General features: G+C 50.7%; 1 protein-coding gene across 1 annotated transcript in view; it reads right to left on the minus strand.

Annotated features, from left to right (window-relative positions):
- Window positions 1–8,257: 8,257 nt before the first annotated feature.
- The window catches only part of Soga1 (suppressor of glucose, autophagy associated 1), a 66,939-nt gene continuing 57,772 nt past the window's right edge, over window positions 8,258–17,424 (minus strand). Inside the window, exons 13-15 of the mRNA XM_059261788.1 lie at window positions 16,863–16,933; window positions 14,426–15,776; window positions 8,258–11,800 (exon numbers count right to left, since the gene is read on the minus strand). Coding sequence (XP_059117771.1) covers window positions 11,654–11,800; window positions 14,426–15,776; window positions 16,863–16,933 — 1,569 coding nt within the window. The 3' untranslated portion in view covers window positions 8,258–11,653. The remainder of the gene's footprint in view (window positions 11,801–14,425; window positions 15,777–16,862; window positions 16,934–17,424) is intronic.

Here is a 17,424-nt window from a genome sequence, read left to right on the forward strand (position 1 = left end):
CTTACTACTATGCAGCCTACTTAGGAAAGTCAGGGAGTCTGGTGCCATACTCCTGTTCCGGGCCACGGCTGCCTCTCTATCTCTTTCACTCCAAAAGTGTGGACAGTGACTCTGCCCAGGGACAACTGGAACTCTGAGCTCAGTTTGTCCTCTGCCTATTTACTCCTGCTCCACGGGCCCCTCCCATCCCTTGCCAGCCTAATTACAGGCCGACCCTGCTGCTGCCACCGCTCTGCCAATTCTTGCCCTGCTCCTTTGGTCGAGCATGCTCTTTGCCTTGAAAGCCTTTCTCTTCCCCTTCTAACCTTCTCTTCCATGTTGAAGGCCAGATGTTCTATGCTCCCAGGAGCCCAACCCATGCCTGCTTCACCCTCCTTTGCCTGGGAGGGCCCACATAGGCTGTGTCCTCGGGACAAGGTATTGAGCCATCAGAATGGCCCTATGCATCAATGAAGTGATTTCTTTCAGATCTGAACCTTGTGAATGCTGAATTGAGAGCAGTAAGAGAGATTCCAAAGGGCCAGGTGTAGTGGCACATGCCTTTAATCCCAGCACTGGGAAGGCAGAGGCAGGCACAGCTCTTGAGTTTAAGGCCAGCCAAGGCTGCATAGTAAGACCCTGTCTCAAACCAAAGCAAAACAAAACAACAAAAAGGCCCTCAAGGAGTGGAGGGCAGGTGGATGTAGCACGACTTTGGCCATTCTTCCATTGTAATTGTGGTCCTTGCAAGTGTTCTGGTCAAAGATAGAAATGTGTATAGCAGAAATTTCTGCTCTGCCACTCTGACCTAGTAGTTTCAACAGTTATCTGAAAGAGGTGTGTTCTTGGTTCCCTGAATATCACGTTCTGGAGCTGGGTTCCTTTATCCATGCCTCCATCCTTCAGCACTTCATGTGTTGATGTCCCAAAGACAGAATTTAATATTCCCAGCCAGGGCTGGCCATGTTGGAACACACTGAGATTACTGCCTCATGCAATCCAGTCCCAGTCAATATCCAACCATGTCTTTTCCTTGCTTTGAATTCTCTGATGGTTCCCTCCTCTTTATAAGATGCATACGAATTCTTTCCCTGTTCCACATCCAACTTTCATTTCTTAAGTTCATATTGCCTCCCCATTTCTGGTTACTTTGAAACAGGTTCTCATGTAGCCCAGGCTGGCCTCAAACTCAATATATAGCTAAGGATGACACTGTAACTTCTGCTCCTCCTGCCTCTCCCTCCCAAGTATCCAGATTACCAGTGTTGCCACCCTGCCTGTCTCTGCCCTCTTTCCCCAGGCTTTCAGGCACATTCTTTCTCTCCTCTGTTTCACTTTGCTCAACATGCCAACTCTGGGTGTGCTTCCCAGGGGCTCCCCACTTCTGTGACTGGTGATTGATATATTATTTTCCAGGCCCATCTGTTGGGAGCTGGGCCAGTATATGAGTGGTTGTCCAAGGGATCTCCAGATGAGGCAAAGCCCACGGGGACAGTCTCACTCGGCAAGGACCAGTGGGCTTTGGGACATCGTAGAGTGCTGCTGGAACTGTGCGGCCTGTACACTCTCTTCTCATAATACTGATGATTCTCTTAGCAGTTTTTAGTGTCACTTTGTCAGTCACGTGTGGGACAGATGTGATCAGTCCTGGAAACCCCATTTCTCTTGAATATTTTCCCCTAAAATTCTTTGGGAGCTGATGCTTCTCAGGTTTCTTGTCTGGGGATACCAGCTGTCACTCCAGACCCTGGGAGCTGTCCTGATTCAGTGCTGACAGGATCAGAGGCAGATCATCCCTATTTCTGTAAATATGTTTTGTTAAGTTTGAATGATATTGTTGTTCTTGAAAATGTGCGCCTATGTTTATCACCTTTTAGTTTTGTAAAGACAGGATGTACCTGGCTCGGTATTTGACCAAGCTAGCAAAATGGTAAGTGTTTTTGGTTTAAAAGACTTTTTGATGTAAAAGTTGGGGGGAAACCCCATATTTGACATATTTGTTTTTGCTGGAGGTTAACATCGGAAGGGTGGGAAAACATGTTAGTATGGAAAAACATGCTTGTTTTTGAAGCATAAAGACGGCTTGAGCTCTTTGGGCGGCCACTGGTGTGAAACTCATCTTGGGGTCAGACAATTCATTTCTTTGTGCCAACCCCTTCCCGTCTCAGGACCCGAACCCAGGCTGTAGCGGGACTGCAGCACCTATCTGTTATATCCTCCATGCCTAGCATAGGCCTGGCGTTTATTAGCCCCCTATAAAAGAGAAGATCTATAAAAGTAGGTGTTAAGTCTTAGACTGTCCAAACATCCAGAAATGAGCTAGAACTGGACTATAAGGAAAATTTCTAGCAGGTAAATAAAAAGCAGCATTCTTTGGAAACTTGTAAAACTGGTTCTCATCTGCCCACAGTGCCTATCAGCATAGCAAAGCCCATGCTGCCCTCCAGACTCCCTCACTATCAAGAGTACCTGTTACCCAGCTCCATCTCTGGCTACCCTGCTACTCTCTCTACTATTCTCTCCCACTCCCCTAGCCCTGGCTATGTTCAGTCTACTTCTTTCTCTCTCTGCTCTGGACTCTTTCAGATGCCTCTGGCTGTTCTGTCTCGTATCTACAATAAAAACCTTAACCATATCAAGGAGTGGTCATGTCGGCAGCTTCTTTACCGTGCCCCTCACATACAGCAGGCAGCTTCCAAGATGGCCCCAGTGTCCCTTTTCCTGGTGTGTCGTCTCTTCCTACAGTGAAGAGTGTCTGTATAGCCCCCTCCTGCACTGAAAAGAGTTAGTTTATATAACCAATAAAATATCACAGAAATGTAACTTTCAAGGATTAGCCCATAAGCTAGTGGCCACACGCAAGGATACAAAGCTTCCCCACATGTTGAGGAACTGAATCTCTTGCCCCAGGTTTGTGAATTAGCCACTTTGTAAAGGGGTCTTCGAGCTCTAGTCAGAAATCCAAGGAGCACAGGCTGCCTAGGCCTATAGCTCTCTGGTAGAGAGCTCTCCTGACATGCAGGACATGGACCCTGGGTTCCATCCCCAGACGCTCTGTGCAAATACTCATAGCCTACTTGATATCAGATTGCAAGCCTCCAGAATCCATGAACTAGAACTGCCCAGCCCCCACATTCGCAGCCCACAACATTGGTAGGATATGATACATTTGGGATGATTAATTCCACTGTAATGACTAAAAGTATCTTTTCCCCCATAATAAATTACTGTGTTAGGGAAAAGCTTGATTCTATTTTTCCCCTTCTTGAGCATTCTGTATTTGTTTCTCAGTAGTGGTGACACACTTCCTGGGAGACGCTGAGTTACCAGCCATGAGCCACCAGAACCCCCGGTGGCCCCATCTAGGTGATTCCAAACCAGCCAGCTGGCTTCAGTTTTCCCCTCTTAAGCAATCCCAGGTGGGATGGAGTCAGTTTTCAAAACTGCTGGGCCCCACCAGCCTCTCCAGGGAAAAGCAGAGAGCAGAAAGCAGGCAAATGTTTATATGACATACTTTATTTCCAATCTACAACCATTAAAAACACTTTGTAAGTTTACACTGTACAGTTCTCATGTCTGAAATAAGACACAGGGCGAGGAGAGCTGGTGGACTAGACTGCTGTTCTCTGTCACCCAATCCATCCCAGGAAGGAGCCTTTAAAGACAGAAAGGGGGATGGGGGTAATGGAAGGAGGGAGAGAAGAGGACGAGGGGAGGAGAATAGTGGAAGAGAGAGGTGGATAGTTGGCCCAAGGATGCCCTTGGTCCCTTCCCTCCTGAGGGGTCCCCCAGGGCCCACGACTGCAGGACCCTCCCCAGGAAACCGGGATGAGCAGGAAGGGGCTTCACAGTATTGGCCAGATGGGGGAGGGAGCCAGGATGAGGAGGAGAGGCAGTTTCTAGCTCTTTCCCAGGTGCTGGGGTCTGGAGCTGGGTTTTGGCACTGTCTACAGGTCTCCCTGGGATCGGGAGGATAAGGACATGGTGTGGGAGTGCTGACGGTGAGGGGGCTGGGGATTCTCTTCTTGCAGCAGGTTTTTTCCCTTTGGACAGAGGCCCTCTGGCAATGGTGAGGATTCCAGTGGAAAACAAAAAAGGGTCCTTTTTGCCTCCTGCCTCTGGGGACTCTCCCTTTTGCGTGCTGTGACCTCCTATGCAGATTTCCTCAAAATCCAAATTAGTGGGGGATGGTGAGCTGGGCTGAAATGGAACCAGGGAGGTAATAGGAAAGCTGCAGGGCTGTCTCCCCATCCCAGCTTCCAAAAATAGGAGATGCTACAGTGATGTTTTGTTAGGGTGGGGGTGTGGGGTGTGGGCAGAGGCCCTGAATCGAGAGTCTGGTTGACTGGTTGTTTTCCATTGTTCTTGGCCCAGGCCAGGCCCACTTACTGCCCAAGCAGAATGGACAGCTGTCTGGGACAACAACCTTGTTGATGGTGGCAAACTTGTCTACATCAGAATGACCTGGAGGCTCTTTCAAACCCCAACTGGCTGGACTTGCTTCAGTGGGTCTTGGGTGGGGCCAACAATCTGCACTTCTGTCAACCTTGCTGGTGAGGGCTCTACTGCTGGGAGAGAGTTTGAGAGACACTAGTCTCCAGAGATGCCCCCAGTTGCCTTGGCAACCTGGTACTCCTAAGCAAGCCATGTTGGCAAGGCCCAGCTGTAGAGGTCCAAAAGATCTAGACAGATGCTAGGAATGATGTTGTGGTGGGTGAGCCCCCTTGTGCAGAGAGGTAAAACAAGGCACAGAGATCAATGGCAGAGCCAAGAGAAGAGCCAGGGGTGCCAGGGCCCAGAGGATCCAGGGGAGGCTGCAGGACCCCCAAATGCAAAGGATGTTTGAAGCCCATAGGGTCATCCTGGTGCTCCCGGGAGGACCATAAAACTGGGAGGCTCAAACTTGGGATAGGTTTCCAGACTGCCAACTGAGGTCTCTCTTGACAGAAGTGGCGACGGTAGCTTTGGATGTGGTGTGACAAGTAATCCAGACTCTGACTGCCTCAGTCCTTCTAGGATTTTCAGAGGAAACCAAAGACTCTTCCCTTAGGTCCAGGGAGCTGGTGAAGGGTAGGAGAAGGGGGCCCGGGCACAGAATCAATGGGGTAGACAAAGGGAAGAGAAGGGTCCCAGGAGGGTGAGGAAGGAAAGTGGTCAGACAGTAGAGGAGCCCTGAGCAGGGACTGTGGCCCAGGATCATGCCCTCAGTCCCCTTTCATGGGTCTGTGGTTCTGCAAACTGCAAACGCTGTTGGTTCAAGAGGGTGAGGTTCTGTCGAGATGAGCTGATCTGGAGGAGGTGAAGGCTAGGGGAGAACAGACAGGATGGACAGAGGGACATAAAACCAAAGAAAGAGCAGTCAAACTTCTGCTTTATACCAAGGCCACCAAGAGTAGGGAGGGGGAAGAGAAGACCCAAAGGTGAGCACTGGGTCCGTGTGCACTACGCATCCTCCCAGAGGAAGGTGACGTGGTTGCTACCGGGAGGAGCAGGGAAGCCAGAAGCCAGAGAGTGGGATGGGACTGGGGGTGTTCTGGGCTGGTATGAGTCTGATGAGAAGGCCTGGAAGAGGTGGCATTGCATGATGCACAGAACAAAGGGGATGCCTCTAGTGAGAAAAAATACAAAATAAACACAAGACTGGATAATTCCAGATCTGAGAGAAAACCTTGGAATTGGAAAAAAAAAAAAACCTGGACATGGCAATCCCCTGATGGGGTGAGGATGTGAGTGTGTAGGGACAGGGAGGGGATTGTCAAGGTCAGACAAAAGTCCATACAAAAGAGGGAAGAGTGTACCAGAGGATACAGGAGGGCTGAGGGCTGGTGCTACAGAAATCCCAGGGTCTCAGAGAAGAAAACCTGGTTCTAGGTTAGGATTGCTTCACCATGTGGCAGAAACCAGCTAAGAAGTGGAAGCTACGAGGGGAAGCTCTGGATGATGATGAAGGAGGAGCGGGTGTGAGGTGGGAAGATGGGGATTCAGCACTATGTCTGGAATCTTCCGGGAGTCAGGAGCCCTGGATGTGCTGGTAGCTACGCCTCTGCCTTGCTGTGAGGCATTGGGCAAGCCACTCCTTTCTCAACGTGTAAAACACGAAGGGGTGAAACACGATGGATAAATGTTGGATTCTGTCTACACAAGTACCTAAAACAGGCCAGTGCAAAAAGGAAGGAAGTAGAGCAGAGGTCATTCAGCCCTGGGGCAGGGGCAGGAATTATTGTTTAGGGGTCAGTTATTAATTATTATGAGGGGGGCTGCAGTTTCAGTCTGGGGCCAAGAAAAAGTTCTGGGAATAGTACTGGTGACACAATATTGTGAATGTTCACAAAAGACACTTAAGGTCAGGGGTTGTGGCAAATGCCGGTGGAGAGAGAGACAGGAAGATTAGGAGTTCAATTCATCCTTGGTTACACAGTGAGTTGGAGGCCAGCTGATGATAGAGGAGATCCTATATCAAAATAAATTAATTTTCTAAAAGCCTCTTAGGTGTTGAAGATGTAGCTCAGTGGTAAAGTGCTTGTCTCACATGCTCAGTCTCATTCCCAGCAGACACACACACACACACACACACACACACACACACTTCAAAGGACTACAGTAGCGTTTTACAATGTGAGCAGGTTGGTTGAGATTCTCCTGTGGTCCCCTTGTATTTATTTTAAGGCCAATGAGAGAAGGAGGTACATGCCACCACTGGAGCCAGGGCACTGAGGGGCTCAATGGCTATAACAAGTGTGGTCAGATGTAATTCAGATTGGTATAGAACTTCAGCTTTTCTTGGGAGATGAGCAGGCATGGTGCATTTGGTCATTACCATAGCCACCGCTTTATCGCTGGGGAAACTGAAGCATGGACTAGCTATGTGATTTGGCCAAGGTCATTCAAGCTGGTGGCAGTTTATTATTTTATAAACAGTCACCTGGAAAACATGCTTTATTGGTAAAACACCAACCAGCTCCTCAGTCTTCGAGGAAAGAACTCATGCTCCACATTAGCTTGTCTCTCAGAGCAAATATGCTCATCGCTCACATGACTGATCGCTCACATGACTGACTGCTGGAAACGATAAAAACCTGACATGCTTCTTCTCTTACCGTGGCTGCCAGGAAACTCAAGAATGAAGTTTCAGGCTGTGTATGGTGGTATATGGCTATTAATTATTAATTAATTAAACTTGGGGAGACAGAGGCAGGAGAATTACCACAAGTTTAAGGTCTACATAGCAATTTCCAGATTTGCCAGGGATACATAGCACAGTCATGTCTAAAAGCAAAAACAGACCGGGGGGGGGGGGGAGTACAATTTAAATCTTGTAATTACGGGGATGATAGATAGCGGGTAGACTGGGGAAAGATTGTTTTTCCCTTTTTCATATGCTGGGCAAGTGCTCTACTACTGAGATATATGTCTCTAGTCCTCCTCACTCTTTGATTTTCTAGTTTTCTTTGCTTTCCAATACTAGGGAAAGAACCCAGGGCCTCACACATGTGAAGTGTCTACCACTGAGTTACATAGCACTTTTAAAAATCCTTATTTTGAGACAAGGCCTCAGAAAACTGCCCAGACCGACCATGAACTATAGCCCAAACAGGCTTTGAACTTGACCCTCCTGTTTCAGCCTCCTGAGTAGCTGGGATTAAAGGGCTGTGCCGTCAGCCTCAACTTTCTGGCTTTGCTATTTTCTGAAACATCTGACTAAGGTGGAACACTGGTTTGGGTGCCCTTTGGAAATCGTTGGGGTAATTTCCTCAAAGCAGAGTTTGGTTGAGGACCCCCGCTCTCCCCACACACACACACACACATCCTCAATATCCCAGCTTAATGCTCAGGGCTCTTGTCAAGAACCCACACCACGAGCACTGGCTCACAATGCAAGAGCTACGGACGGCTGGACCTGTGGATGTAAGCGCTGTGGTCACTGGTACTTAAGGCTCTCCCAGAGAGCTAAACCTGAAGGTCCTCTGTCCAGACGGTAAGGCCTAGGAATCTGCACTTTGAACACGCTCTCAGAGGTTCAGATGTAGCAGGTCCCTGGGATACCCTCTGGAACACAAAGGTCTAGAGAGTTGCAAGTCTTGCCTCTGGGTTTGGCAGTGGCAAATTTGGGCTGCCCTGAATCTAGCCAGCGTCCCAGTGAGTTTGTACAGAGAGTCCAGCTGTAAAAGTGATGACTTCCAGGCTCCAGGCTCCGGTGTGAGAACTTTACCTGTTTTCTCATTGGCAGAAGGAGCATTAAGCCCTGCTTTGTCAAAACCGCCTCTTAAGAGTTGAGGAGAGGGGTTTGAGGATGTGACTTCTAAACAGGTAAGTACTCTAGGGAGGATGGTGTGAGGGATGGATGGCTGTTACTACAGGAGGGAGCCAGTGGACAGTCAAGTCTGGAACTGGATCCATTCTGGGTGGGTGGGGAAGAGGAAGAGCCTGGTGGTCTTGGGGCAAAAGACAAAGCTGAGTGAGCTGAGTGATGGATATATCCATGAAAGGTTCATAGAGTGGCATAATGGTATCCAGAAGGCCAAGTCTTTGGAGTACTTATTCTTGTCCCCTGGAGGCCAGCTGGCGGATGAATATCCCTGGAGAGGCCAAGATATTGGGCCCGATTTGAGAACACGCCTCGGTTGGATAAGGACTGGGAGGAAGGGCTACAGAGCAAAGGAAATGGATTCTGATGCCTTGTTCAGTCAGGGGGTCCCAAGGGCTCTGAATTTCATTTCAAAACCCTTCACCATTGCCTCCAAGATGGTCTAGTTTGGTTTAGCCCTGGGAAGAGGTGAGACCTAGTTTAGTTTCAATCATGTAACTCACCCTCATGCCGCCCGCCAATTTGTGTCAACCCTATGGGTTCAAGCCAGGCAATCTGTTAGAGGAGGGGACCCCAGGGTTCCTTGGGACATTGGCTAAGAGAGAAAGAGAGATGGGGAAAAGGAGGTAGAGGGCTGAAGGAAAAGGAGGAGAAAGGCGGAGGTGGACAGAAAGAGGATGGATTGGGAGGAAGGGCGATGCTCCTTCCCACGACCCCAGGCCTCCGGGGAGTGCCCCATGTAGGCCAGGCAGTTTTCTGCTTTGGGAATGTTACCAAGACATAAAAGGCATTTGAAGAAACAAACACACTTAGAAATTACATTTCGAAAGAGTAGAGAGATTTACATACCAACCCTTCCACCCCCCCCCAAAAGAAAACAGAACCAGTTACCAAGGAAAATGCTAAAGATCAAATCAAACCAATATTTACATGTAACATGTTCAACCCCATCAAGCCCTATGTCCAGGGGCTTCTACGGGGACAGTGACAAGGGCCTTGCACAGTGGCAAGCCAGAGTTAGAAACAGGGACTGAAAACCAAGACTTGGAGCTTGCAACACCTGCTGGGGGCCACGGGGGCCAGGTGCTGAGACAGCGGAAACGCAAAACAACCCAGATGGGAGACGATGGTAAGGCTGAGTGGCCCCTAAGCCCTGGGGTTCAGGTCTATGGGGACTTTTCTTCAAGCCTCCCTGGCTCTCAGCAGCTCTGGGAGGTGGCAGAAGGCCTCTGGTGGCTTGTGGCCTGGTGTGGTCCCCTCAGCTGGAGATAACCTTAGAGGGGCCTCTGACCTCTTGGAGGAGAGCAGTAGCATCCTGGAGGGACCTGGCCCAAGGTCCACTGGCCTGCTGACTCTGCCCATGCAAGTCACTAGGACACGAGGCAACAGCTGGTGGGATGGACTGACCCTGGTATACTGCCCATAGGGAATGGGGTCGTGGGGCTTTGGGTAACTGTTCCAGGTGTCCCCAAAAAGGTAGCCTGGAAACTGGTAGGTGGGAGTGCAGAGGCATCTCCCTAGTCTGGAGGAAACTCGCTGTGCAGCTGGCTCTCTGCCTTTCTGATGGGGAACTCTGCACGACACCAATCCATCCTTAGATGAGTCCAGGTCCCCAGCCAGGAACAGGAGGGCAGCACATCCCGTGCACAAGTGAAATTGGTTGATTGGCACCAAGGGGAGGCATGTGAGCTCCCGATACTGTGGTCTGAGTTACACTGGTGTGGCTCAGGCGACTCCTAGGGGTGCAGGAAGGGCAGGCAGTAGAGCTGGGGCTAGAAGGAGAGCGTGAGTGGCTATAAGGCTAAGAGAAGGGCTGGTAGACACTCTCAGATCCATGTGCAAAGCTGCGGTAGACAACATTCTACAAGTCCATCCTGTTTTCCTGTGAGGTCTCACATGGGGAACGTGGAGGGTCGCTGTGCTCACAGCAGAGCTGCAGCTACGGTCATCTATGTTTGACTCGGGAGAAAAGGTGTTGGAGGAACGGGAGGGATGAGAAGGATCACGGAGGATGTCTGGGGAGTGATGACATCATTCTGCCCTACACTTTGTCTGAAGTATTTACAGTCTGGCCTGTAGAGGCCAGGCCAAGTACCAGGCGATGAGTAAAATGTCGTGATCTGAGACTAAATGGCCAGCGGCACTGGGGTACCAAGGTGCTGAGCCCCAGCTCTGCCAAGGGCCCTTCCGATGAAACCAGGCCATCTGAGCCTGGTGCTGAGTTGCCTCAGCTACGTGAGGGACTCCATGGTGTCATAAGCCCCACATTGTCCCAGCGGCAAGAAAACCTCTAATAAATTACCTTAAGGGCTTCGGGGGGCTGGTAAGTTAAATTATTAAAATAAAGTAAATCACCTTAAATATTTATAGTATGAAAAATTCAAATAAACAATCTAGGCAAGAAATGTTTGTAGGCCCTTGTCTTGGGCTGCGTCCTGGGACACTGGCCTTTTGGCGCTTTTCTCTGGCCTGGCCTGACCAATAGAGTCTCTCCCAGGGAGCATTTCTGCCCCTACTTGCTGCAGGATTATGGCACCCATTCCTGCTACCAAGAAAGAGGCCCTAGGGATCAAGGCATGGCATGTAGGCTTTTACCTCTGCGTCAGGTGTCGAGATGGACCCTACCCATTTCTGTTCTCACGGAGTCTCCTATGAAAGTCGGGCTTTCAAGTCACCTTGACAAGGGAGCCAGCTCTTCTGGCCTCCAATTATGAACCTTACACACTCCTAGCTGCCTCCCAGTTCTTGTTACATGTGGGTACAGGAGGGGGGATCCAGGGCTCCAGGATCCCAAGTGTACTTGGCCCTGGCTTCTGCTCTATCATATCCCCCTTCCCTGTTCCAAGAAGGCCTAGCAACTGGATCAGCAGAGCTAGGAGGAGGAAGCAAGAAGTGATGATGACACCACCCAGCCCACCCACTCTTCAGGAGCGGCAAGCTGGGCCCTAAGCAAAAACCAGTCTTCTCGGTGGCTTCTCCGCATGTGGTTAGGTAGGGCCCATCTCTGTGAGCCCCATTCCTCGAGCCTGACCAGAAATCCCTCCTTTTCTAGATCCTTCTAAGAAGTGGTGTGGGTGGTACTAGGCCCCCTTTAGGATCCAGAGATGACTTGTGGAGCTCTTCAGGTGCTTTTGAGGCTCAGAGTCCTGATTACCCAGGTTTGGTCTTTCTCCTGCTCACTGCCTTCCCCTGGAAATCAGAGGTCACCTCCCAGCAGTCAGCGGGACACCCTGCTTTACCTTGAAAAGCTCTTCTCTGGCAGTGGTACAGCTGCTGTTCCTCCTGGGCAGAGTGAGGCTGAGGACGTGACCCCTTGTCTCATCTCCAGGGTCTGGGCTGCTTGAGGCGGGAGCTTGGCTGCCCTAGGACTCACTGCGGGGCTGCCCTCTCCTCCCCGCCCCAGCCCGACTCTGAAGGGTGCAGTCTGCACTTGGAAGGAGAGTGTCGGATGGTGTTGCGGGATGGCCGGACGAAGCAGGAGGCGAGGGACTGGGCACTACAGTCACAAACAGCATCCTGGGAAGAGACAGAGAGGCGGTGAGGAGCAGTCCCAGGCACTGGCTGCAGCTACCCAGGAGCTGAGACTCAGCCATGTCTCACACTGCTTCCCAGGGGCTACAACCCTGTTCTACACAAATTTTTTATCACATTACTCCTATTAGGGCAGAAATGGATCCTCATTCTAATAAAGTCTAGAAGGCACAAAGAAGAAGGCAGACATTATCCATGGTTAAAATTCTCAACATTCTACACATTCATACACTGAGCAGCATAGCCTCATCCCCAAAGCATTTTTTTTTCACTTACAAATGACAAACACTTCTCTGCTGCTGTGAATGTCTACGTTCTGTTGGTTTGTTTTTGTTGTTATTTTTATGTGTTTGGGCATTTTGCTTGCATGTGTGTCTGTGCACCACATGTCTACAGTGCCCACGGAGTCTAGAAGAAGGTGTCAGATACCCTGGAACTAGAGTTATACACAGCTGTGAGCCATCATGTAGTGCTGGGAATCAAACCCAGGACCCCTGGAAGAGCAGCCAGTGTTCTTAACTACTGAGCCATCTCTCTAGCCCCTGGGTCTCTGTTTTAATGGCTCTATAGTATTCTGCTGAATGGAAATAAATACCTTCCAATTCACCCCGCGCCCCCAGCACTAGAGATAGAACCTAGGGCCTTGAGCAAGCCAGGCAGGTGCTCCACCACTGAGCTACATCCTCGGCCCCAACTTACTTTTCTGTTTGCTTCTTTGTGACAGAGTCACACTATGTAGCTCCAGCTGGCCTTGAATTCACTATGCAGCCCAGTCTGGCCTCAACTTGTGGTGTTTTTTGTCTCAGCTACTCATAATCCCAAGTACTGGGGTTATGGGTATGTGCAACCACATCTGGTCAATGCTTTCCTCCTCCCCTGGGAGGACTGGGCATTTCCCAATCCACTTTTGATGTACATTTAGGTAGATCCAGTCTTCTGTTTTGTTTTGTTTTGAGCATTTCTCTGCGTAGCCCTGGCTGTAGCCCAGGCTGGCCTTGAACTCACAGAGATCTGCCTGCCTCTGCCTTCCGAGTGCTGGGATTAAAGGCGTGCACCACTAACGCCCAGCTCATTCATTCTTGTAGTTATTACCAGAACACAGAAACAGTCCAAAGCACTGCTGTCAGACCTGCTCTGTTCAGTCCTGGCTCTGCACTTACTAGGCAAGTGACACATCTATAAGCTGCTATCCCCTTCTCTCTATGATGAAAGTACACTGTGTCTCGCAGTATTGTGAGAGGCAAATCAAACACAAGAGTACTGGCTGTTCATGCAACGCACCCACATCAGGCTGCTCATAGGTGCTGTAACTCCAGTTGCAGGGGGCCTGACATCATCTGGCCCCTACAGGCACCTTCACACACATGATGCAAAAAGACTCAAGTGAACTCACATACATACACATGAATATAAAATAAATAAATCTAAAAGAAAAAAAAAAACACCAGGACACTGGAGAGATGGCTCAGTGGTTAAGAGCACTGGCTGCTCCTCCAGAGGACCAGGGATCAATTTCCAGTGCCCACACAGTGGCTCACAACTCTCTGTAACTCCAGCTCCAGTGAGTTAAGACACCTTCACATAGACATACATGCAGGCAAAAACACCAATGCACATACAATAAAGCTGAAATATTTTTAAAAAGAAAGAAAAAGCCAGGAAGAGGGTAAGAGAGGAGAAACAGGGGAAGACAGAGTTCAAGTAGGAGAAGAGGACGATGCTGCAGTCTGCCAGGCCCACGTTAGGGTTCCACGAGACCACCATCCTGCAGAGACCACTTCTTCCCCTTCTCCAATTTAGACACATTCCTTTACTAAATTTCAAATAATCCCTAACACAACAAAACTGGTATCAGGAGTGGGGTGTGCAGCAAGACATTCCTAGATGACTTAGACGTGAAGTCTTGTTGGGATGGGGAAATGGCAGTTGGTGAATGTGTTGTAACCAGTCTTCTAAGAGTGAGGGTGGGTAAAACCCTGATTTGTAGCTTTTCAAAGCTTTTTTTATTCCTGGCATTTATCCTGTAATACAGCAATCTTAAACTACCAAGGCACACAGAATGCTAACAACTGACTCTTAGAAGCTCAACAAGCCACTCGGTAGGCACACCTCTCCTCTTGAGGGATGCTGTAGATCTCTGCAGCACGGTGGCAAAGTGAGTGGTTAGGCCATGTCCACTAATCTCTTGACACTAGGCCTGTGTTATTTCAAGTCAGGGATGTTCATGTCCATCCCAGATCAGTGTAAGAACACTTTAAGACACACAGCTAATATCTTCCCTGGGTTTAAGAGCCAGAGGAGGCCCTTGGCACACACCTCAGTCGGTAGAGGCTTGCCTAGCGTGCACAAAGCCCTGGATACCATCTCCAGCACCATATAAACCAGGTGTCATGCACATACCTATAATCTCAGCACATTGGAGGTAGAGACAAGGGGGTCAGGAATTCAAGGTCATCCTCAGCCACATAGAAAGTTCAAGGCCAGCCGGGGCTACAAGAGACTCTGACTTCAAAGAATAAAAGCGCATAACACAGCACAAAGCAAAACAGAAGAGTTTGAACTTCCTAGGCTAATCCCCCATCCTGACAGAAGGGTAAAGACCATCCATACCTCACTGGAGAGGATCAAGGCGCCATCTCCATCCCGAAGGACACCATCCTTCCCCACCTGGGAGAGCATGGTGGGTCTGACCTCTTCACTACTGCCTGTCTTGGCTGCCTTCTTATTCAGAATCCTGGCTACACCCTCAGGTTGATGGTAGCTGGCAGGGGAAAGAGGTTCGGGTTTCTTGGAACTCTCCTCTCCCGCTGCAGTAGTGGGGCTCGGTGCCCGGCCACACACATTCCGGAAGAACTCCTGCACAATGCCATACTTGGGAGGCTCGGGCTTGGTTCGGGCCTCAGACATGCCCAGTTTCCAGACAGATTCTGTGCTCCCTGAGTGCTCCACCACGCTGAAGAGGCTGGACAGCCCATCGTTGATGTTCCTCAGCACGGGGCTATCCCGTGTGGTGGTGGAGCGGGCCCAGGCCGAGCCATTCTGCTTGCCTTGGTGCAGGTTCCACAAGCTGCGGTCCTTGGTGCTGTCCAGCTTGGACACTGATCGCCTCTGGAGCTTGGGGGAGCCATACTTAGGCGAGCAGCATGGCCGCTCAATGCGCGAATGGACCTTGTCCAGGGAAGAGGAGATCTGCTTGCTGCGTACTGACATGAGCGAGGAGCTGCGGGGTGACCAGCTCTTGCTATGGAGGCTGCTGCGGGGTGGGTCAGTCTGCAGGCCCACACTGACCGTCCGAATGGTCTGCGTGCCCACACTGGCCAGGCCCACCGTCTGGCTGGATGTGCTCTTCACCTTCCTCTCCAGGGAGCCAGAGCGCATGGCCTGCCGCACACAGTTGGTGATCTCCTTCATGTCATCGCTCATGTTGCCGGACATCTCAAAGTCATGCAAGGCTGCAGGGAAAGCAGACCCGGAACCCGAGGTGTTGCCCCCGGATCCTCCATCCAGTCGCTGCCGGGAGAAGTTGCAAAGCCACCGGCTATAGGAGCTCTCAGCCAGCCCATCTGCCTCGGCTGACTCCTTGGGCTTGGCTGTGGTGAAGAGGAAGCCTGGTTCAATGAGGATCTTGCCCTCCTTGTCATGGACCACAGGGACACCCAGGCGCCGGGCCACCGGGGGACTGTAGTAGACTCGTATGCCCGTCTTGTCTGGAGCCGTGTAGCTGCGCTGCATCTGCCTCCCTGCAGGCTCCTGGCAAGCCAGGGTACCCATGCGGCCGCAGTCCCGGGTGGAAAGCCCAGGCTTTTCCTTGGCATCTTTCTCAGGCTCCCCCGGCTCAGTACTCACAAAGGCAAAAGCAGGGCTGTTGGGCAGCTTCTTGTTCCGGGCATCTCCACCAGCAAGGTAGGGGGAGCAGTCAAGCAAACTTTCAAACTCAGACATGGAGGAAACTGATTTGGTCCTGGGAAGAGCAGAGGAAGAAAATGGGACTGATAGAAAAATCACATATCAAGCACACTAGTCTACTTACCTGGATATGCATGTGGTGACTGTCTTGCCCGTCTCTTAGAGAGCGCCTTGCTGCCACCCCCTCAAACCCTCTCCATACAGCTACCTTATATACTCAGGTGGCACAAAAACTAGGACCACACTTAACCTCGACAGAGGAAGCCAGAAGCAGCCGCTTCAATCCCCCTGAATGTAGCCCTTAGCACATAATGGATGGGATCTGGAGTAAGTACGTGGCCTTCTCACACCTTAACTGGGGTAGCTCTGATTGACTGATTCGGCCTCTGCTAGCTCCCAGGTTCCTCAGCAGTCTTGAGCTCCAGCTGCCCACTGACTAACCTGGCAGTACCCCAGATCTGCCATCGATCATTTGGAATTCCTTTGGCCCACTGCCTTCATTCTGTGTCTTACATCCAAGTAGAGCTTGCTTCTAAGGCGTCCTCTGCTGCACATGACTGGTCACTAGGCAGCTCTGGGGACATCTCCAAGTATCCCACTACAGAGAGGAAGCTACCCAAGGCCTCAGTGCTAGAAATGGTAGAGCTAGAATTGTAGCCTGGCTTTCTGACCCCAGTAACCCCCTCACTCTAGAACGTTCTGTATTGCCCGTCACTTCCTTCATGAAGGGTCTTAATGGTGGAGACACTATCCTTGGGCGTCCCCTTGGCCACAGCATTGGGCGGGGCCCAATGGACACTGCCCAACAACCCCAGGAGTGGATATCTACCATGACTCAAACTCCAGGGAGGAAAAGATACTCCCCAAAGGAGTCCAACGGCTTCTTTGCCAGCAGGTGCAGCTGAGGCCCCAGTTTTCCATACCCGGCATCAACATTAAACTGCAAGCTGCAATCTTCATAGCCCCAAGCTCTTCAGGGCTCGAGTGACTGGGATTCCAGAGATAAAAACCATCTGGTGGCTCTCCCAACCCTCAGGGGGACAGAAGTGGACACATGGGGCAGTGGAGTGCAGACAGCCAAAGCCAAGGGTCTATAGGGGAGGCAGAGCTGGGGGAGCACTGGGGGGTGAGGGGCCAGCACCTCTTTAAGCCGGTTCCCCCAAGCTCAGCTTCAGAAACATTCTCCTTGTCGTGGATCTTCTCACTTCGTGTCTGTCAAAGGGAGAGACAAGAAGCGTCAGTTCTGGTGACCAGTGTGTGAAAAAGAACTGCGTCACTAGCCCTGTGACCCCCACAAATCCTCTGCTCCCCAGAACAGGTATTTACCTTCCGTAGCCCCATTTCCCGAGTACTATGCCGTCATGAGGAGGGAATGGCGATGTGAAGGGTCTGCACGTAACCTCTGTTACTTGGCTCTGTGTTCTATGGACAATGCCCCTGGATCTATGCACAAACTCCTCCAGTGTGACCCGACTGACCCCACTCAGGACTAGGCCAGGGCAATGAGACAACTGGGGCTCAGAGATGGAGAGTGACTCACCTAAGGCCACACAGCTGCTTTCTGCTGAAGTATAACTGAAGTGGCCTGGGGCTTCCCCCAGGCACGGTCAGTCAGCCCCAGCAGAGGACCCTTCCCAAGCCCCAATCCATGGGCAGGAGTGTGAGAAAGGTATAGCTAAGAAGCCCAGGGTGTGTGAAAGGTA

Source organism: Peromyscus eremicus, chromosome 4 (genome assembly GCF_949786415.1).
Source record: "Peromyscus eremicus chromosome 4, PerEre_H2_v1, whole genome shotgun sequence".
Lineage (NCBI taxonomy): Eukaryota > Metazoa > Chordata > Mammalia > Rodentia > Cricetidae > Peromyscus > Peromyscus eremicus.